This window comes from Lethenteron reissneri, chromosome 63 (genome assembly GCF_015708825.2).
Source record: "Lethenteron reissneri isolate LAM-NWPU_2019-01 chromosome 63, ASM1570882v1, whole genome shotgun sequence".
In the NCBI taxonomy this organism is placed as follows: Eukaryota; Metazoa; Chordata; class Hyperoartia; order Petromyzontiformes; family Petromyzontidae; genus Lethenteron; species Lethenteron reissneri.
In genome coordinates, this window is record NC_083841.1 from 741,083 (window position 1) to 763,730 (window position 22,648).

Sequence of the window (22,648 nt, forward strand, 5' to 3'; positions counted from 1 at the left end):
TACCATGTCCTTAACCATAGAGACTAATTGGGTTGAGTTGAGTACTGCCGAAGAGGTCTTGCCTGTGAAGGGAAGCAGAGTATCTGATAGAAAACGGGCTAGTTTGTAGGTAGGAGAGTTTATCATCGACACGATGGGTCGTAGCGGGGTGCCTTCTTTATGGATCTTGGGAAGACCATAGAGTCTGGGAGGTCTTGCCGCCGATGGTTTTAGAGAGGGACGTTTGCTTGGTTCGATTAGGGAAGTCGAATTCGTGATGATTCTGTTGGTTTTTGTCGTTAGGCTTTTAGTGGGATCGTTTTTAATTTTGGAGTAACTCCCATCATTAAGAAGGTCCAGGATTTTGTTGTTGTATGAATCTTTATCCATGATGACCGTGGCATTGCCCTTGTCTGCCGAGAGGATGACTATATCATCTCTCTTTTTTAGGTCCGCGAGTTCAGAGCGTTCGTTTTTGCTGATGTTACTAGTGGGTTTCTTAGCATTGTTAAAATAGTAGCTATTTCAGCTCTTGCTACATCCGCATGGATGTGTTCTATGCCTCTGAGGGCTACATCAATCTGAGAAATCACATCCTCTACTGGTATATATTTAGGGGTGACGGCGAAATTTAGTCCTTTGGCCAGTACCGTTTTTAGATTGTCAGAAATTGGGATGTTACTCTGATTAATCACGGTCTTGTTAACATCCAGCTTTGTGATGTGTGGCTCTGGTTTCTTCTTAGATAGGAGGTTGAATTTAGAAATCAGGTTAGCTTTGTATTTGGCTGACATTGAGTCAGCAGAAGCAGAAGTCATGTTATCAACGTGGTTCCAATCGGAAGGTGACATTTTTTGTGTTAACATTAAATGTGTTTGTAAGAGAGTCTTGTCTAAATTATCGTGTTCAGATCGGAGTAATTTTATTCTCTCCGAGATTAGTGATAGGCTAGCTTTAAAAAAAGATCTGTTTAGTGTTCGGTGAGGACACAGCAGCGGATGTGAGTGTGAAAGCGATGGGTATTACAAACTGAGTTGCAGTTGTGGTGATTGCTACATTGGAGAAACGAAACGTCATGTTTCTGATCGTGTCCGCGAGCACAAGTCAGATCTGAAACACGGCAGAACTGATTCTTCGGCCGTTGCCGATCATTGCTACAACTCTGTGGGCTCTCATGAAATTGTCTTTTCCGAGACCAAGGTGCTTTGCAAACCTCCTGGCTACCATCAAAGGTTTGTACACGAAGCCATACAAATATACAAACACAGACATAATTTCAACCGTGATGATGGTTACAAACTGAGTAATCATTGGAAAGATGTGATTAACCATGCAAAAAAGATTTAACTCCACTTATTTGGACCATCTTATTTGACAGACAACTATTACAGGTTATTGATAGACAGCCAGTTTTGTTTTACCAGGTTTGTATTTTCTTTTTTCACACTTTTCTTATGTAGGCTAGTCGTAGTCACAAACCGCACCTCTCCATAACAAAGGCTCAGTCTTTTGTTATGCAGTCTATTCTTAGTCTTAAGCCTCACCTTACCATATTAATAAAAGTGTGCCGTACTTGGCCCTTCCCCTCTTCAACCATTATATATACGGAGTGGTAGCTCTTGTAATCTCTCATTTACTTGATACAGCTGTCGTGGCTGTGACGGTTCCACCTGAAGACGGAAGCTTGTGTTGCCTCCGAAACGTCGTGAATTTTATTTTATTTTACTTTTATTAATTTTAATTTTTTTACCTACGTGACTTTACCGAAAAAACCTAAGAATATGAATCCTTGCAGTCATGAAAGCTTCAAATCTAGAATCTTCCTGGTTGTTTCACAGTGACGATATAAAAAATATAACACTTTTTAGACAACTTAAATGACCCGATTGCTTTTATACCAAACATGTTTCGATTATATTAAAGATACATTCATCCCTCAATGGCAACTCTAATACAACATCTATAGTAAATAAACGGTGTTGTTGTATGGTCAGGTGATCTCAACACTAAACTAACGTTCAATGTTGTTGCATGGTCAGGTGATCTAGCCAGGCAAAGATGCATCAAATACTCCACCCAATCCTATGCTCACGATACGTGAAGTTACGTTTCTTAAGCGCGATAACGCCACATTAACGTACTTAAATACTCCCATTGGGTATTCATTGTTTGCTTAGATACGAACGTCACCATCAAAACAGTATTTACATTACATCGCGATTTGTATTTGCTAATAGGCTATGAATCCACTCCACCCTCCCCCCAGTCTTTTGTCAGCAATAAATAGAGCGTGCAGAGACACAACATCTCATAGCTTGGTTACGCATCGGTCCAGTCGCAAGCATCACAGTGCGTGTGCTGGTGGCTATCACAATCTGCCTGCAACCTCTCGTCCAGGGACCGCAGAGGTGAGAAACCCATCGCCTTGAACACAATGTTTCTGGGACCTCGTTGGTATTTGCGTAGGTAAAGGCATGGCCGTCCGTAGGAAGGGAGCAGGGCCTTCAAACTAAAGCCGAGTCTTGTCTGACACCGTGACGTCGAAGCGCGGGTCCCCCCAAAGCGCGGGGCCCGGGGCGGGCGCCCAGACTCGCCGTGCCCTCGGGACGGCGGCTCTGGGTAGACGTAAAGGCGCTGCTATTGCCTGCTCACGTCCCTGCTTGCAACACTAACGCTGAAGGGAGCGCTAAAGAAACTCGAGTGGGTGTTTTGGCCGACTCTTCCTCGTTGGAAAGATGGCATTCATGGAGGTGAGAGTACCCACACTTTACTCCACCACACGCGACCTTTCGGTCGATGATCGAGTAACCATTATATATTCATGCTGCTCTGTACACAGAGGCGGTGGGGATTTGAGAAACTTCCTCCCATCGTCTCGACTGTGAGATGGAATCATACCGTAGTCTTCTGGATCGCAAGTCCAATGTGCTAACCATCACACCGCAGTGTGATGGTTAGCACGCGCTAAATAACTTTATCTACTAGAATGTGTTATCCTGACCTCATATGCGTTGCGTTGGATGTACCATACAGGACCGACCATTGTGACCTCTACGTAAAATTCAATCTCACATCACTTAATGCAAGTAGAAGTCTACATCGGGCCATGTTGATCTATCACATCCTGATTGGCAAGTTTGCGCTGTACTTTTCTGATTCATTAACCCCATTGTCAAACCCAAGAAACCCAAGACGTCCATCTCACTGTCTTTTAATTATGCCCAGAACAAGAATTGGAATAGGTGACAAAGACGTTGCCGCTGCTGCACCAAAGTTTTGGAGCAACCTTCTTTACTCCCTGAACATCGTAAGTCTTCCTTCAAAAAATATTTTGAACCAGAAGATTCGTGCCAGATACAGACACATTTGTCACTTTGAACCTGAGCCGTGTTGTATCCAAGTTTGATTTCCATATGAACTGTAATTGAGGGTCTGTGGTTGTTGTGTTTCTGCCTTGTCCAAACTTGCATTTAGTGTTGACAAATCGGGAGGAATGTATGTGCCTGTTCAATTTGTACTTCACTCGCAATTATTTATTTTAGTGACTTGCTTCCCTTTTCTCTATCGTGCACTCATATCGTCCTTTGCGTTGTTTGTTGATGTAACTCGCTGACCCCGCGCCCCTACTCGACATCTGTGACAAAGAGCTTCATAGCTCATCGGATTCCTCCTCCGGTCTAAATAAAGATTCTGGTTCTGACTTGCACAGCGGACAGTTTCCACTTTCAGATGTCGTATTTTGTTGTCCCTCTGTCTTGCATTATTCTCCACCATAAGCGCATGTGCTCCCCTGCAGCTGTGACCTAACACTTTACAATGGAGCTAGCTTGTCATGCCACGTCTCTATCACGTTTCAAGCAGGTGGAGGTGCGCGACCAGCGCTATGGGTACGAAGGAGTGCACGATTCTGCTGTTGGCCACGGCTATGGGGAGTGGCATCTTGTTGCCCTTTCTCTTCCTGGACGTCCACCCACTCCAAGTTGGTATGAGAGCTCTTGCGAGCCACGGTGCGTGGATGCTGGTGTTGGAGAAAGCTGTGTCTGCAAAACAAAACATTAAACACATTTTTATTCTCAAGTGCGTATTCAGGTTGTGCCGCGTGCTGTTTCGCAATGACGATGGTTGGCCCAGATAGTGCGCAAGAGCCCCCACATCGAAGCAGCCAGCCGCTGTGAGCGAGTGGCTGGCAAATATGCCATCTGCTGGGCAGGTGCGGAGATAGATCCGTACAAAATCTAACCATGTAAAGCGCTGAAGCGAGATAGATCAACTCCCATGCGAATTTCTGAGGGACGGTGGCGATTGTGTGTATACTGCCTTGCATGACTGCTTGAAAAGCACATCGTGGATGAGCACTCGTATTTAAGCCGGATACAGTTCCCCAAAGAAGGCACTACGAATGCCTCACTCGTACTTAAAATGAAGAAACTGTTGAATATAATTGTTCGTATTTGATGTATCTCTATAAAATGCATCGCTTTTCAGAAAATAGTATCTTGCTCGATAAAACGACACAGTATCTGTCAAGATGGATCACACATTGTTGAATCCGTCACTGAGCCATCGCAAGTGCTTCGTGTCGCATTCACGACAACTGCTCGCCCATTGCTTTTGCCGGATTCCTGATTGGTGCCATTCTCTTTACGGGACCAGACCAAACCTCTTCTTCGTCTCCCACGCGTTCGTCCCACTCACGTGGGGGCCGCTGTGTCCTTGCCAACCTTCCCCACGCTGCCCTGTCCTGCGCCATTTCTCTTTCCGCTCCTCGGACCACACCAGACCTATCTAAATCTATTGTGGTTCATTCTAGCTTCAAGTTATTTCCATTGTCTTCATTCATGATGCTATCTAACCTGGCTACTCTAAAACATGGAAAGGATGTTATTTCCATCTTTGAGGGCACTACATGACAGTTGCCCTTTATCTGTTCAACAGATTATATGTTTCTGCCATAAGGCAGCCGTTTAAGCATCACATCACATTTGCTCTTGTTTCATTTTGTATGTGTGCATTTGCGCGCCTGAAATCCGGAAAACACCCTCAGGGCTAACACTGAAGGCGACGGACTTGCAAGAATCCCAGCAGCAGAGGCTCGCGACTCTAAACAAAGTGTGCAGACAACACGAGGCGAGCCACAGGACGAGGTTGCCACCATTGTACACAGACCTGCACAAAAACACGTTGTACCGCATCTACGTGGATGACCGCTACTCGCTGCTCTATTGCGAAGTGCCCAAGGTCGGCTGCACCAATTGGAAAAGGATTATCCTGGCGCTGTCGCGAGGGGACAACCACTCAATGACGATACCGGGGAGTCAGGTGCACGAGGAGACCCAGAACTACACGAGGCTGCAACAGTTCGACGCCGCCGGTCGGCGCTCGCGGCTGAATGGCTACACAGCGGCGCTGTTTGTGAGGGAGCCCATGGAGCGACTCGTGTCTGCCTACCGGGACAAGTTTCTGATGAAAAACGACTACTACCAGGTCCGTGTTACAGGTGGGACAGTATTTTCGCGACAAAAATTGACCCAGAGTTGTCCAGGGTTGATTATGTAAGTGTCCATTGCTATGTTTATGAGCATACAGGAACTGATTTTATTTTTGTTCGAACTTGTCAGATAATTTATAAGCAGCAGATCATGATATTGTGATAATAGCAGGTGATCAAGAGCGGGGCACACTGGCAGAGAGACGTCCCACGTCCTCCCCACTAATGGGCTCATTATTGTCATCAGGGATTCGTTTCTCCGAAAATATTTTTAGCGGCCCCCAAAACAAATTCGCCCTGAACGCATCTCTGTCTTGAACGCGCCTCTCTCTCTCTTGAACGCGCCTCTCTCTCTTGAACGCGCCTCTCTCTCTTGAACGCGCCTCTCTCTTGAACGCACCTCTCTCCCTTCCCACAGTTAGGAGGGGGAGTGAGCTCTGCTCCGTTTACACTTCGGACAAAATAGACTACCCTAAATCAATCTACACAAAAGTGCCACATTACAGTAGTAGCGTGATATTTGTTACGTGTGATTATCAAACGACACATGAAGCATTCTTGGGCTTCAACTTGTGTTTGTGTGTTGTACTTCTTTTGCACGTAGCCAACCGTCCTAATCGGAGGTGCGGGGGAAGGACAGCAAACTAAACACAAAAAGCAGTTCTAACGAAGTGCAGTACAACACTGCTTTTTATGTACTGAAATCTGCTGCTCTATACATGTGTAGTAGGTTCCAGGAGACTTGGACGACGTAGTTGGAGGCACACTTATTTATTAAGCACAAAGTACATAACAGGCCGAGATGTACAACACTCGAAGGGGTATCGGCCCCTTCACCCGTCTAACAGGGAGATCAACACTCTATGTCACAGCTAGCCTTACTCCTAGGTCCTCCACTACAGGGCTATGGGAGGCTAGCTAACCCAGCTCTGGTTAAGCTGGGATTACGGCACCCTGAGTCCCCAGACCGGCTCTTACAAGAGCATCGGCTCTGGGCTCTTGGGGCCACGCCACTGGCTTGCCCTGGTCGGTCCTGAGGACAGCGATCCAGGGGAGTCCCAGGGCCTATCTAGCAGGTCTTCTTTCTTCTCTGGTTAAGGCTGAACACTGAACCCCGAGCCCTCCGGCTCACCGCCTTATATAGCAACTCCCCCACTGAGGGGTGGGGCCGTGGGGGATCCCAGCTCCGTGTTAGCCCCCCAGGCTAAACGGTGCGGACGTGGATGTAAGCACCTTTTGTTTTATGGGCATAACCACGCCCAGTTTGTTTGTTTGCCCTCCGTAACACCTCTACACATGTAGCCCTGCATCAGCCCGTTACAACCTGGCTGTGCATGTCGGTGGTCAACAATTCATGAAATATCCAGGATCAATGCGGCTAAAGCTCCGGGTTAATTGATCTTAGGCGCAAACGAGATAATTCGACCAATTATAAATGTGTCTTCGTGATCTTGTGCTACAGCACAGTCGTGCATCACTGAAGCAAGTCTGTCTTTCCATCGCTAAAATTGCTCCCCCCCCCCCCCCCATTCTTCCACGTGTGTGCGTGAAAGTAGAGAGTTTACGGACGGTACATCATTACCTGCTACCGGAAAAACCCGAGCAGAGAGTCTCTGCTTCAGGGCCACGACGTCACCTTTTCCGAGTTTGTGAGCTTCATTCTGGACCCTCGTTGGGCCCTCTACCAGGACGTGCACTGGCTGCCCGTCCACAAGCTGTGCCAGCCCTGCCTGCTGCACTTCAACTTCATCGGCAAGCTGGAGACCATGCAGCGCGACTCGGCCGCCTTGCTGGCGAAGATCGGGGCGCCCAGCTGGATATCTTACTCCCACCAAAAGAACATGCGCTCTTCGGCCAACGTGACTCACAGCTACCTGGCACAGCTCAGCACTGAAGCGAGGTGGAAGCTGTACCGGTTTTATTACGAAGACTACAAGCTCTTCAACTATTCTCCGCCCCATGGCATCAACATCAAGCAACGTGCATAGTCATATTTGTTTTCCAGCTAAGCTATCAGCGTGCGCATCAGTTGGATGTCACTCTCCGTCGCTCCAGCCAGCCAGTCAAACGTTGTTCTAATATATTGTAGTATGATACACAGATATGCTTTCAGATATACTGTATATGGATATCCAGAATTACGCATGAAAAAAGAGACAAACACCCCCTCCCCTATTTAGAATTCAATCATTTATGTTGGGTTACTTCGTGAGATGACCACAGTGAGCAGACCAATACTTTCAGTAGAAGCCCTTTGTACCATCCGACACAGCGAAATAAGTTGTCACGTGGTGTACACAAATATAACACACCAATTATTATTGATTCAGCTCACTCACCAATAAGTTGAAGAATAATTCTCACAGCTTAATTTACTCAATAGATTCCACGTTTCCCTTGAGACTACGTCAAGCACCTTCAGGACAAGATCGAGAAGGTCAAAGCAATGATCCAGAATGTTTGAGCCACTCAATGGATGTCATTATCTCACGTAAACAACCAATCAGATTTTACTCGATGATTACCGTTACAAATGTATAATTTCAAATGTTGTTATAATTTAGCACGGTTGACTACATACAGTGCGAAATAAGTTCAACATACAAAGTGTAAATAGTATTCATTTATAACTCTTCGCGAATCGACTCGCTCATTGCAGGATAGCATTATGTTGGCTGAAGCTTAACCCAGTACAGAAATGGTATAATGTTTGATTGTTGAATATAACACCCACGTTCTACAAATATCTCCAAGTCTCAATGAATGTGCGGCTATCAGCCTGTCGCGACAGCTCGCCCCTAGTGTGGCTCAGGAGGCGCTTAACAATCTGCAGCATGTTCAGAATGCGGCTGCTCGTATCACAACAAGAACACCTCCTTCAGATCGCCTTACGCCCGTGTTGGTTTCTCTGCACTGGCTTGCAGTGTCGTAGAGGATTCAGTTTAACATCCTATTACTTACTAAGCTCTGAACCACCTTGCCCAGCTTGCGTCAGAGACACAATGCGCCCATACGCCCCCGGAAGGCTTTTTAACTTTCTACTTGTGCATCAGGTATCTGCATCTACTGCCATGCTTTGTGTGCAGTGTATGCGGTTTAGGGTGGAGAATGAGCTTCGTGGAAGATCAAACCCCCGGGATCTTCGACTCCAAGACAACACTCACAACAACAAACGCACGAGCCCACAACGGCCACTAGGGGGCAGCAGAACATAACAAATGTAGATTGTCGCGACAGGACAGAGATGAACACCGCCAAACAGAACGACAACACGGCTCAGGGCAAACCTGACTCAAACATGACACTCATCCGACCCAAGGAGCGGGGGAACGTCACAACTGCATAGATCCTGCAGGCTTCGGGCCTAGCAGTCTACATGAACTTTTGATTTAATCGTCCTTCTTCTTCTTCTTTAGTGCTGCCTAACGGCGTGTGCGACTTCACGATGATATTGGTCCCGGTCTAGCACGGCGTGTAGAGTTTGTGCTGTTGTTAATTGTAGCCATGTTTTGATGTTACTGAGCCATGTCGTTTTTGGCCGTCCTGGTCGTTTTTTCCCTTCGATTTTTCCTTCCAGGATTTGCTTTAATAGCTGGTATTTGTGGTCGTTTCGGGCAATGTGGCCTAGGTAGTAACACTTCCTGCTAATGATGGTCTTCAGCAGTTGCCTGTCAGTGGCCATATCTTGCATAACTTGTGTATTGGTGGTTTTGGCTGTCCATGGGATTTTCAGCATTCTTCGGTACAGCCACATTTCGAAAGCTTCGAGCCTTTTTGTTGCTGTTGTTGTCAGTGTCCACGTCTCTACTCCGTACAGCAAAATTGACCAGATGTAGCATTTCAGTGTGCGCAGTTTCAGTGATATACTCAAGTTGCGGTCTGCAAGGAGTGTTTTCCATTTAATAAATGCTTGCCTTGCTTGTTCAATTCTGCTCTTGATTTCGACTTCATGGTTCAACTGATCGTCAATGATTACACCAAGGTATTTAAATCGGTGTACTTGTTCCAATTTTTCGCTGCCCAGCTTGATTGTTATTTCGCTTGTAGTTCGTCCTTAACGTGAATAAAAACAACAATAATTGTCCAAACAGTTAGCACGGTTGGCTACGTACGGTGCGAAAGAAGTTATACATATATACAAACAAGTAAAGTCTGTTAACAAACTATAAATCTCCTGATCAATGTCATCCTTATGGAAGAACGCCACATGTTAAAACAAGATATTGGAATTAAACATTTGGCCTAAATAGTGAAATTATCCCTAAAAGTAAAGTAGATTTGTGAATATTTAAATACAGAAAACCCTTTCCTTCTCGCAGGTTTAGCGATCGCGGTTTTGCGGTTTCACGCCAAATTCAGAGGCCCAGTTCGCTGATCGCGCCTCTGTGTGAGGCACTGGTTGACCGCGAGATTGCTAGACGCATCGTAACTGCGCTGCTCGCGATGCTGCGGCTGCTGCTGCTGCCGTGGAAGACCGCACGGGGCACGCGCTCGGCTCCATCTCGCCTCCCAAACGGCCCATCGCGGGTCCCAGGTCACACGGTGCTCCCAGCCTCCGGCGAGGAGGCAGTGTGAGGTTCAGCCACACACGTTATCTCCCATTATCACGTGTTTCGTTCTAAACATTCACCGGACAAGTTTTATTTAACACTAGAAAATATTAATCAAATGTTACATTCAAAATACTTCCAGCTAAATTATTGGGTTGATGTAGGGTAACATGAAGCAAAAGGAGGGTTGGCTGTTATATTGCAAACTGTGAATCAAACTCGAGTTTTCCCATTTGCTTTTGAGTTTGCGGATCGTGGATTTGCCGATTGCGGATATTTATATTTTCTAGAACGTGACCCCCACGATGTGCAAGGGTTTGCTCAGGGCCACAGCGACCTGCTTCAGCAGGGCGGGGGGGAGATGGGGGGGGGGCTATGCAAGATCGGACTGTGGGCCCCCCTCCTTTCTCCCGACACACTTGTACTGAAACAGCTCCAGATGTTTTACCCGTATACAGTAATATCTTAGACTATAACTATATGTACATTATTGTAGTTGCACCATGTATTTGGTGACAGTAGTAATACAAAGATTTGAAGGTACAATACATACATTTAAGTTATCGTGCGTCTGCTTTCATGCGAATGTCAGCAAAAAATCCTGGTGTTCAGTAATTGTTGGAATCGTTTTTCGAATAAATTTTCTTAACATTGTTGCTACTTGTTCATCCGTTAATTCGGGGCTCCCCATGTGGCCGACTCGGCCCCGATGCGTCGCACACCCCTGCCACGTCATAGCCCCAACCACAGTTGCGCTCCTGGGTTTGCTGTAGAATGTACAAACATCACGGTGCAATGAAGAATGCCGCGTGCATGTACATTAAATGGTGTCAGTGGCACAATGTGAAGATGTGGACATTGAGGGCAAAGTGAGCTTCTCATCATCTCCCCCCATGGCTCTGTTGCTTCGCGAAGAGCATTTCGTGGAATTTGAGCTCAGGCATCAACAGTCGGAGGCACTGCTCCCGTGTGTCTTGATCTAATCCCCCCTTAATTCTGTAGCCCAGGATTTTTACTTCCTCGGGCATGTATGGCTTCAGCATTTTCTCGTTTATCTTACTCGCTTCCACCTCATCCTCCACACACAGCTCTCGCCAGATATTACACATCTTTTTCAGGGTATCCACTTCACTGCGCATGCGCTCCTTGCCAAAGGCATCTACGTGGCGTTGAAAGCGATTGTTAAAGTGATCGTATAGGGCGACATCTAATGCGTTCCAACGCCTTATTAATTTTGATAACGTGGGGTCAGTCTCCTGGAGTGTGCTGTTGCCAGTTTTACTGGATACTTGTCGCTTGTTTAAGGACAAGTAGACGACATCGTCCATATCCCAATGCAACATCTCCTTCGCTAAAATAACCGACTCATCGAATCGATCAGCGATCATCACGAGATGAAAAATGGCGTCCACTCGTTCTAACGCCGCGCGGAATGTGTCACTTGACACATCAACGTTCGCGTCCAATCCGAAATCAAATGCAATAGGATTCTTCACATAGGCTGCAGACTGCTTTGATGGAACATAAAACCTCTCAGGATTTTCAAGAAAAGTCCTCAATGGGTCTTTTCCCTTGCTCTTGTGTGTTGCTGCTTTGAAAGCTTGCGCATAGTTCTGGTAGTAGTAGAACCCGGACTCAAAACTTTTCTCTGGTTGACGTACAATTGACAGGTACATCGCATTCGGTTTTACGACGCTTGCCACCTCTTCTGCCAGAAAGCGCATGTGGTTGCAGACTATGTCATAGCAAACATGATTGCCGTGGAGATGGTGGGCCACAAATGTGCGTTTGAAGAGTTCTGGGTAGCTGAAATGATTTTCCTGGGTGGGGAAGGCGAACGTTAGGTTGTGCTTCTCGCCAAAGCGGTAGATGATGTTCTGGAAGGTGGAGCTTGCAGTCTTGTGCGTCTTGAGGAAGACCACTGTCGTCTGGGCTGGCTGGGGCATCCACACTTCTTTGGTGGTGCGTGGTGGTGTGGTGGGGGTTGAAGCCAGTTCCACTGACTCTGGTTTGGTTGCCATGAACCACAAGATGTAGGATCTCTGGAATGTCCAGCGACGCCATCCTGAGCTGTTTATGGGGAAAGGAGGCAGTAAAAGTGAAAATGAAGATTATTGAACACAAGGGGACATTGCTTAGATCTAAGGGGTTTTTTTCTTCAAGATTATGTCAAAGTCAATCGTAATCGTATCTTAAATTGTAATGCAGTGTATTTGGTAGGGATAATAACACGTGTGTATAATGGACTCATTTCGCACCGCACATTGCCAACCCTGCTAATCGGAGGTGCCCGTTATATTACACTACGCCTTGTGTGAAGGCATCTTACAAGGCTCCATCCTTGCCCCCCTGCTCTTATCACGCGAACTCCACTCATTCTCGCAACGGCTTCTGGCTCACCATTGAACAAAGACGGTCACCGCATCGCATCTTTCAGATGCGCTTCTGCTGCCATCTGGAACGCTCTTCTTTCCGATATTAGGAAGCCACTGGAGCTACGCACTTTAAAAGAATCTACATTTGACAACAAATTTCTTTATAAATACGTGCTGTGCTTAGTTTGTTGTATTTCACCTACACCTCCGATTACCACAGCTGGCAACATACGGTGTGAAATAAGTTGAACATACATACAGACATTTCGTGGCTCGAGTAATACTTATTGGACAACATTCTGCTGCAGCTAAAATCTTTAGCAATTAGTGTCTACACTGCGATAAATTTCGCCTCACTACATCGGCTTTCAGATCTCTTTGTGAGCTTCCAAACGTCCTGAATTGACCGAGGCCGTCTCGATTTCAGGAAGACTGTCTCCGATTTCCAAAGCTTTTGTGTAAATCGAATATATTGTTGCCGTTTTATATTTTTTGGCCTTTTGCTCGACTCAGGACAAAAGCAGTCGACACGGTTGTTGGCACGAAGACCATCAGTTGGCGATTCATTGACATTAATAAATTGTTCCGCATCCGCTGAGTTCAATCTGCAACGCAGTGAAAGGCATAATAACATATATTTTGTACGAACGATTATTTTAAAAATATATAATAAAATACAACAGTGTGTTTTTATTGACTAAAAACTACAAAGCAGATTAAAGGTGTGATTCGATTCAATCATTGATTAATTATAATAGCGGCCACTAGCGGCTGCAGTTGTTGTCACATGAGCCTCTTGCAGCCACTATATCTTATTTGGAAAAGGCATACAAATCAGGGCCGGATTATCCTCGTAGCACAAGTAGCTACATATGTAGCTACGGGCCCCGCGCCTTCAAGGGCCCGCGCGAAATGCTTTCAAGCTATCAATTCCGGTTCAGCGATTCTGCACTTGCTCTATTACTATAGTACTATACTGCCTTCAACTTTTTTGAACGACTAGGTGTTTAAGGTTAGCGATTTGTCATATTATCTGGCTGTATAGCAAATTAAAAATACATGTATCTTACTATGCAAGTTCAAAAATGTTGCTTTAATATTTGTGTTTTTGTATTTAGGACCCCTTTATAACATATGCTACAGACCCCACACTAGCTTAATCTGGCACTGATACAAATTACAGATTATTACACACGTGATTCGATGCATGTAGCATGAGCTTAACACGTAGGCTTTCGCGACCAATGTTATTCATAATCAACGTTTTTGGGAAATGTCGTACTCAAATTGTAAATGTTGTGGCTTCAACACACCGGTGGGCTAAAGCAGTGAACTATTTGTCTTTGTCAACGTGACATATTTTTACTGATTGGCCGTGTCGGGTGGTGGAGGGTTACGACACATTTATAAATAAACGCGATCTAAACCCAAAAACGTTGATTATGAATAGCATGAGCTTAATACTCAATACATCGATTGATACCATTTATCTGGAGTAAAGCGATGGCTCAGTGATAAGCATCAGTGTCGAGTTACATCTCAAAACGACCCTGTACCCCGCGCTGACTTGCGTGGTGAAGTATGGCCAAACAAACATCGTGGGCGACACGCGGCATGGCGGAGTCCTTCGTCCAGCAGTTGATTGACAGTGGACTTTAAAGGCGTCCTAAATCACAATGAATCTGAATACGATAACAGACTGGGTGACACTTCAACTCCTCACTCCGATCGGTTTGCGTGCGCGTCAAGCCCCTGTGCCGTTGAACACACGGCCTTGCTGCGTGTCCATGCGGCTGCAGCAACGCGCGGCTCACTGACCTTGCCAACTCTTGGTACACCAACATGGTGAATGCGCAGACCGCCAAGAGAGCCGTGAAGAACACAACGATGGTGCGAGGGTTGCCCATGGTGAGCGCCGTGAGTCCCAACCCCACTCGCTTTCTCTCTCTCTCTCTCGAGAGAGAGAACACCGCGGAGTCAATGGTGGGTGACTGGCATGGCCGTGCATTTATCTGGATGCTCGTTTATTGCACCTGAGCCGATACCTATACGATGTAGTCAGAGCCATAACGTTAATCTTGTAGTTTCAAAGTATATTTAGTGTAGTTATCGTTGCGCTCAGCGGGCTGACACCATAAATCAACAACACATAACAACCGGGTTTAATCGCAAGTGATGGAAACCAGAATTCGAACCCAGGCTATCAACGGTGTCGAGTCCAATAATGCACTCTGAACCACTCGGTCACTTCAAGAACCAGTGTATTTTGAAATAATACGTGTTTTATGTGGTTGGTTCGCATGACCTACTTTGGCCGCACCTCCGATTAGCACGGTTGGCTACGTACGGTATGAAAGAAGTTAAACATACATACACGGCTGGGAAAACTAATGTGCCTAATCCAGCAACTCACAGATAACATGCAGCACAGTGCTACGAACCCAACAACCTAAGTTCAATTCATGGCCACCGTCAACATCAGTGGCGAACGATATCTGCTACATCGGCAGTCGTACAACAAACAACACAACAACACAAACAGCACAAATAGCGAATCACTCAACACGTTTGTCAATTATGCCTTCAAAAGGCAACAAAAATCGGCAAAGTTTTTGAGCAATGGTTTATGGATATGAACTCTGCACGTATATGTTGTATGTAATACGCTTTGCATATATTTGTTAGCATATGTTCCCCAATGCACAACATTCACTTTTGGTAGGTTATTTGATCAACAGATTGCTGTTCGCCACAAGCTCGGTAATTGTGTCAGATCATCAATGAGTTCTTCGGGCCACGAATCACTGGCGTCCTTCGTAGCCATCACGAGTCTCTACATTAGTCCAAAGAGGTTTATTTATAGTCGTGGGTCAGCCATGATTTGATTGCCATCTCAGATAACAGCGGAATCTCACCTCATGGATGGCATGATGTTGGTAACATTGGTAGCCATTGTCGAGGTGTGGACTTAAGTGAGTTGTTGTCATTGCGGTACTGATCTGTCATTGAGCCTCATATAAACATATATGGACCGTAAAACCCTAATTAGCACACCCTAATGGAACTATGGATACACGGGTAAGCGATTTATATTGAAGGTTACACCCAGACGTGAGAGCAGCGTTCATCTGCCAAGAGAACCAGTGCTTGGACAGTTTTGAACCAGCTGAAAGTCACTGCGTGTCCGGGTCTGGAGAAAGAAAGTTGGGATGAGGGAGTTTTCTCCAAGAAACATTCACTCGCAATGCTCCATTCACTCGCATTCACTCGCTTTGAGTGCGTACAGGAGCATTTCCATGCAGAATTAAAACAGACTACGGCTCCACTCTTTCCACGGAGATCATCAAATTCATTATCTTTGTGAATGGTATGTCTTTTATAATATAGGTTTTTGGGTTAGGTCGCGTAAATATAAATGTGTAGTTAAACCAGCCACCACCCGACACACACATTTAGTAAGCTTTGTCATGTAAACAGAACATGCCAATTCGTTACGAGTAAAGCACACCGGTGTGTTGGAGAGAAAATCCACAACATTTACAATCAGAGTACGACATTTGGCCAGTAATAACAACTAGCATCAGGTGACAAATATTTCGCGATCTCACCCAAACACCTCTATTACAGATGATATTGTTCGCGAAAGCCTCTGTGTTAAACTTGATTTTTTTCATCATGATCTTCCTGCAATACCTAAAGCATAAACCGCGAATAAATCTCGAATGGAGACAATACACCCACCACAATCTAATGTCTCTGGTGATGTCGTCTTACACTGCACTACTCTCGTAAACATGTAACAAACACGGAACTCATCCAATAGCACTCCCCTTAGGTGCCCTGGTCAATAAATGTCACAACTGACGTTGTCACAATTACAACAACAAACATGGTTATCTGTAAATGTTACTCATGTTTTGGTGCAGCGTAATATCTGTGCTCTCTGTCCTTTGGTCTTTTATGTATTCAAGAGCTGTATCTTAACAATGTCAACCCTCTATTTCAGGTTCGTTTCTCGCTCGTGGAAATTTCGGTCAATTAGGGATTTTACAAGCGCCAAATTGTGGCTGTAAAGTGAAATGGCACGCACGAACAGTCTGTTGTGGCGTCACTCGTTTGCCAGTTCAGGTTTATTGCCTTTGAGAGGAGAGCCGCATCCTGTTCGCAACGCCATAAAACTCAGCTCGTGTGGCCATTACCTCGACATAAACACTTCATGCGCATAGCCAGCTCTTTTAATCCGCTGCTGGATGAGGGCCTCCCTATGCAGTGCTGTGGTTCATAGGATTTTGCTGTTGTTAACATACTTTGCAATGCTGTTGAGTGCGGATTGGTGAAGGCCAGGAGAAGAAACGTTGGAGCAAAGTTGAAGGGGTAACGGTTGAGGCACGAGAGACGCCTATCGTCTAATAAGTCGTCGCCTACATCCCATGTCCTTTCATCTGCAGCCCGTAGAGCTTCCCGAGCAATTGCCCCCTCAAGTCCCTTTGATTTATATTTAGCCCTTGTCCCTGCCCTCGACACCTGCGTCTCCACGCCACGCCACCCAATGTCGCGTTTGCCAGTCCATGATCTCGAGTTGCACGGCCAAGAAGCGACGGGAGTTGTCGTCTTGTTACTCGCCCTTCAGTATTGGTTCATTGTGATTACTGAGCGAACGGACTTGTCTGTGAGGCGTGCCGTACACGACGTGTGCGCAATAGATGCCGAAAAGACGTAATGTCAAGATTTTGTATTGGTCTTGCAGCGTCTGCTGCTAACCTCCGAGACTCACAGCCTCATAGTGCTGCTGTTGGTGATAGCAGCAGTTCACAGTAAGTAGACAAGTGCGCCCTGAGCGATTACATCGCTACGAGTGCGCGTGTTGCAATTTCTGGTCTCGCTTTCACTTTGGTGTCTGGTGGACCAGTCCGTCTTCTGCAATGACGGTGCCCCAGAGACACATGAAGTGTTACACACACGCCCCAGAGACACGTGAAGTGTTACACACACGCCCCAGAGACACGTGCAGGGTTACACACACGCCCCAGAGACACATGAAGTGTTACACACACGCCCCAGTGACACATGAAGTGTCACACACACGCCCCAGAGACACATGAAGTGTTACACACACGCCCCAGTGACACATGAAGTGTTACACACACGCCCCAGAGACACATGAAGTGTTACACACACGCCCCAGAGACACGTGCAGAGTTACACACACGCCCCAGAGACACTTGAAGTGTTACACACACGCCCCAGTGACACATGAAGTGTTACACACACGCCCCAGAGACACATGAAGTGTTACACACACGCCCCAGAGACACGTGCAGGGTTACACACACGCCCCAGAGACACATGAAGTGTTACACACACGCCCCAGTGACACATGAAGTGTCACACACACGCCCCAGAGACACATGAAGTGTTACACACACGCCCCAGAGACACATGAAGTGTTACACACACGCCCCAGGGACACGTGAAGTGTTACACACACGCCCCAGAGACACGTGCAGGGTTACACACACGCCCCAGAGACACATGAAGTGTTACACACACGCCCCAGTGACACATGAAGTGTCACACACACGCCCCAGAGACACATGAAGTGTTACACACACGCCCCAGTGACACATGAAGTGTTACACACACGCCCCAGAGACACATGAAGTGTTACACACACGCCCCAGAGACACGTGCAGGGTTACACACACGCCCCAGAGACACTTGAAGTGTTACACACACGCCCCAGTGACACATGAAGTGTTACACACACGCCCCAGAGACACATGAAGTGTTACACACACGCCCCAGAGACACGTGCAGGGTTACACACACGCCCCAGAGACACATGAAGTGTTACACACACGCCCCAGTGACACATGAAGTGTCACACACACGCCCCAGAGACACATGAAGTGTTACACACACGCCCCAGAGACACATGAAGTGTTACACACACGCCCCAGGGACACATGAAGTGTTACACACACGCCCCAGTGACACATGAAGTGTCACACACACGCCCCAGGGACACGTGAAGTGTTACACACACGCCCCAGAGACACATGAAGTGTTACACACACGCCCCAGTGACACATGAAGTGTCACACACACGCCCCAGAGACACATGAAGTGTTACACACACGCCCCAGAGACACATGAAGTGTTACACACACGCCCCAGTGACACATGAAGTGTCACACACACGCCCCAGAGACACATGAAGTGTTACACACACGCCCCAGAGACACATGAAGTGTTACACACATGCCCCAGAGACACATGAAGTGTTACACACACGCCCCAGTGACACATGAAGTGTCACACACACGCCCCAGAGACACATGAAGTGTTACACTCACGCCCCAGAGACACATGAAGTGTCACACACACGCCCCAGAGACACGTGAAGTGTTACACACACGCCCCAGAGACACATGAAGTGTTACACACACGCCCCAGAGACACATGAAGTGTTACACACACGCCCCAGAGACACATGAAGTGTCACACACACGCCCCAGAGACACATAAAGTGTCACACACACGCCCCAGAGACACATGAAGTGTTACACTCACGCCCCAGAGACACATGAAGTGTCACACACACGCCCCAGAGACACGTGAAGTGTTACACACACGCCCCAGAGACACATGAAGTGTTACACACACGCCCCAGAGACACATGAAGTGTTACACACACGCCCCAGTGACACATGAAGTGTTACACACACGCCCCAGAGACACATGAAGTGTCACACACACGCCCCAGAGACACATGAAGTGTTACACACACGCCCCAGTGACACGTGAAGTGTCACACACACGCCCCAGAGACACTACAAGTGTTACACACACGCCCCAGTGACACATGAAGTGTTACACACACGCCCCAGAGACACGTGAAGTTTTACACACACGCCCCAGAGACACACGAAGTGTTACACACACGCCCCAGAGACACTACAAGTGTTACACTCACGCCCCAGAGACACTTGAAGTGTTGCACAAATTTGTAAACATGGAAAGTCGTATCGAGGACAGGCGTCTGGGTGAACCTGCTCTAAACATATTCATCATCGACCATGGTCAGTCCACTGCTGGATGAAGGCCTTTTCAAGCCGCCGCCGCTTCTCAACATCCCGCAAATTTAATAATCCACCCAGCACCAGCATCACATAAACTGATCTCATCGCTTCCATCTCCTTGGTGCACGTCCTCTCAGATACGTTCCATATGTACAGTTACTGAATATATATTTGTTTTAAAATGAAGTTTAATAATGCCCCCTCCCCTCCCATGCGTTCGTGAGCTCTCCCTCCCTCTCTGCCTCCTCCCTCCCCTCGCGTGTCGAGTTTAAGAAGAGTCCGGCTACAGCTGAAGAAGTAACATCCACACGGTGATCTCTGTGAGTGAGGACGCGTCTGACCTGTGGGCCTGAGCGGGGTGTTTATCGCTGGACTGTACCATGCGTCGGAAAAACACGAATGATAAAACAATTAAAATTAATTCATATGAAAGTTCTACCATTTTTTAGTTGTATACCGTCTGTATTACATGGGGTCCGTAGTTAAAACAAATGGGTAGATTTTGTAACATTATGGTGAACCATTGAACATGTGATTTTTGTTCATAGCAACATCCATTTGTTTTACAGGGAAATAATATTCGGTGTTTAAGTCACACTGCCTGAAAATTCAAGTCACATTGCTTGGAAATTACACTCGGAATGGCTGGAAATTCGGACAGCCTGCACGAAGTGTAACTCGATCACTAAGCAGCCGCCTACACGTCAGTGGGACAGCGCACCACACAACAAGTTCGATTCCCGGCAGGAGTTAATGGTATTTAGGTCACCCCCCTCCCCTCAACAATCCGCAAAGAACAGAGTGGTGAAATATGGTCAAACAATTTTCCCTCACACGGTAGCACAGTTGATCTTCATCCAGCAGTGGATTGAGAAAGGGCTACACATATTTGTATTGTTATCGTCAAGGATAAAACAACAACCTCTTATCTATGGAATGTAGTATTGTGTCATATACAACGTACTTACAACGTACATTTGTGTATAGGGTTTGCATATAGCAGCTACCACAGCTTGTTCTGTAGACGTGCTATATGACTAATTGTAACTCTGGATCTGGAACAGAATCAGTTGCAGAGTGTTCCTCAAGGAGCATTTGACCGACGTCCAGCCTCACGGTTTGTTCTCTCGCCGGCAATATCAACCTCGCATGGGTACGCCGCTGTGTTCCACGGCGATGCTAAACGCGAGACGGTGGCTTGGGTGGCACATCATAGCCAGGACTTTTCTCACTCGATATTTACCGGAACTCGGCTATAGCGGCTGGCTTGGAGTATGGTTTGTTGGCGTAAGGCACTACCACTCAATATACGACTATCCACAATAATTCTATATTATTGTATCCTATATGAATATATATGTATTACAAACAAGAGATGCACATCACAGCACACATCACCGAGATATGGATGTGGCTGGCCGTCAAAGGTTTCCAGTAAAGCCTTCCGGACTATTCTGGCTGCAGTTAAGTATGTCCAGTATATTGAACTTTGTTCGCACCGTACGTAGCCAACCGTGATAATCGGAGGTGCGGGGGAAGGACAACCAACTAAAGACAAAAAGCAGTTCTAAAGAATTGATTTTTCAATCTAGATGATGATTTAAAAGTATATAGCTCCAGTGGCTTCCTAATATCGGAAGGAAGAGCGTTCCAGACGGCCGCAGAAGCGCTTTTGAAAGCGCTTGATGCGGTGCCCGTCTTTGTTCGATGGTGAGCTAAAAACCAATGCCAAGATGACCGGAGTTCGCATGATACTTTATGCACCTTGCCGTGATCACCAAGGCATTGTGGTTAATTTGTGGCAGGCACTTTGTGTGTAATGAGCGCGACATTAAAATGCATTCGTTTGGCGACCGGAAGCCAATGCAGCTCGGCGAGCCACTGGACGGACGTGATTGGATCTTGCAGTAGCCATCACGACACGTGGTTGGATCTTGCAGTAGCCATCACGACACGTGGTTGGATCTTGCAGTAGCCATCACGACACGTGGTTGGATCTTGCAGTAGCCATCACGACACGTGGTTGGATCTTGCAGTAGCCATCACGACACGTGGTTGGATCTTGCAGTAGCCATCACGACACGTGGTTGGATCTTGCAGTAGCCATCACGACACGTGGTTGGATCTTGCAGTAGCCATCACGACACGTGGTTGGATCTTGCAGTAGCCATCACGACACGTGGTTGGATCTTGCAGTAGCCATCACGACACGTGGTTGGATCTTGCAGTAGCCATCACGACACGTGGTTGGATCTTGCAGTAGCCATCACGACACGTGGTTGTATCTTGCAGTAGCCATCACGACACGTGATTGGATCTTGCAGTAGCCATCACGACACGTGGTTGGATCTTGCAGTAGCCATCACGACACGTGGTTGGATCTTGCAGTAGCCATCACGACACGTGGTTGGATCTTGCAGTAGCCATCACGACACGTGGTTGGATCTTGCAGTAGCCATCACGACACGTGGTTGGATCTTGCAGTAGCCATCACGACACGTGGTTGGATATTGCAGTAGCCATCACGACACGTGGTTGGATCTTGCAGTAGCCATCACGACACGTGGTTGGATCTTGCAGTAGCCATCACGACACGTGGTTGGATCTTGCAGTAGCCATCACGACACGTGGTTGGATATTGCAGTAGCCATCACGACACGTGGTTGGATCTTGCAGTAGCCATCACGACACGTGGTTGGATCTTGCAGTAGCCATCACGACACGTGGTTGGATCTTGCAGTAGCCATCACGACACGTGGTTGGATCTTGCAGTAGCCATCACGACACGTGGTTGGATCTTGCAGTAGCCATCACGACACGTGGTTGGATCTTGCAGTAGCCATCACGACACGTGGTTGGATCTTGCAGTAGCCATCACGACACGTGGTTGGATCTTGCAGTAGCCATCACGACACGTGGTTGGATCTTGCAGTAGCCATCACGACACGTGGTTGGATCTTGCAGTAGCCATCACGACACGTGGTTGGATCTTGCAGTAGCCATCACGACACGTGGTTGGATCTTGCAGTAGGCATCACGACACGTGGTTGGATCTTGCAGTAGCCATCACGACACGTGGTTGGATCTTGCAGTAGCCATCACGACACGTGGTTGGATCTTGCAGTAGCCATCACGACACGTGGTTGGATCTTGCAGTAGCCATCACGACACGTG

The 22,648-nt window shown here is 47.0% G+C and overlaps 2 protein-coding genes across 4 annotated transcripts; one reads left to right on the plus strand and one right to left on the minus strand.

Annotated features, from left to right (window-relative positions):
- The first annotated feature begins 2,178 nt into the window (after positions 1-2,178).
- LOC133358782 (carbohydrate sulfotransferase 9-like) lies at positions 2,179-10,752 on the plus strand. 3 transcript variants are annotated; one of them, XM_061577231.1, is made up of 5 exons: positions 2,179-2,387; positions 3,205-3,286; positions 3,838-3,986; positions 5,024-5,463; positions 7,024-10,752. In XM_061577231.1, exons 3-5 carry the CDS (start codon positions 3,863-3,865, stop codon positions 7,453-7,455), a joined length of 996 nt encoding a protein of 331 aa, XP_061433215.1. In that variant the 5' UTR covers positions 2,179-2,387; positions 3,205-3,286; positions 3,838-3,862; the 3' UTR covers positions 7,456-10,752. The 3 variants fall into 3 exon arrangements, with proteins under 3 accessions (XP_061433215.1, XP_061433214.1, XP_061433216.1); XM_061577230.1 differs by having other exon boundaries at positions 3,841-3,986; XM_061577232.1 differs by having other exon boundaries at positions 2,183-2,387; positions 3,841-3,962.
- LOC133358781 (galactosylceramide sulfotransferase-like) lies at positions 7,643-14,340 on the minus strand. The gene is made up of 2 exons (XM_061577229.1): positions 14,211-14,340; positions 7,643-12,087 (listed from the first exon to the last, which is right to left on the minus strand). Exons 1-2 carry the CDS (start codon positions 14,297-14,299, stop codon positions 10,899-10,901), a joined length of 1,278 nt encoding a protein of 425 aa, XP_061433213.1. The 5' UTR covers positions 14,300-14,340; the 3' UTR covers positions 7,643-10,898.
- Positions 14,341-22,648: the final 8,308 nt, after the last annotated feature.

Bases quoted from the DNA above. Each gene is read 5' to 3' on its own strand.
- LOC133358782 (XM_061577231.1), top strand. From the start codon at position 3,863: ATGGGTACGAAGGAGTGCACGATTCTGCTGTTGGCCACGGCTATGGGG. The intron at 3,987-5,023 runs GTGCGTGGATGC...AAACACCCTCAG, and splicing joins GAGAGCTCTTGCGAGCCACG to GGCTAACACTGAAGGCGACG. The intron at 5,464-7,023 runs GTCCGTGTTACA...GCGTGAAAGTAG, and splicing joins TGAAAAACGACTACTACCAG to AGAGTTTACGGACGGTACAT.
- LOC133358781 (XM_061577229.1), bottom strand. From the start codon at position 14,299: ATGGGCAACCCTCGCACCATCGTTGTGTTCTTCACGGCTCTCTTGGCG. The intron at 12,088-14,210 runs GTCAGTGAGCCG...CCCCATAAACAG, and splicing joins GTGTACCAAGAGTTGGCAAG to CTCAGGATGGCGTCGCTGGA.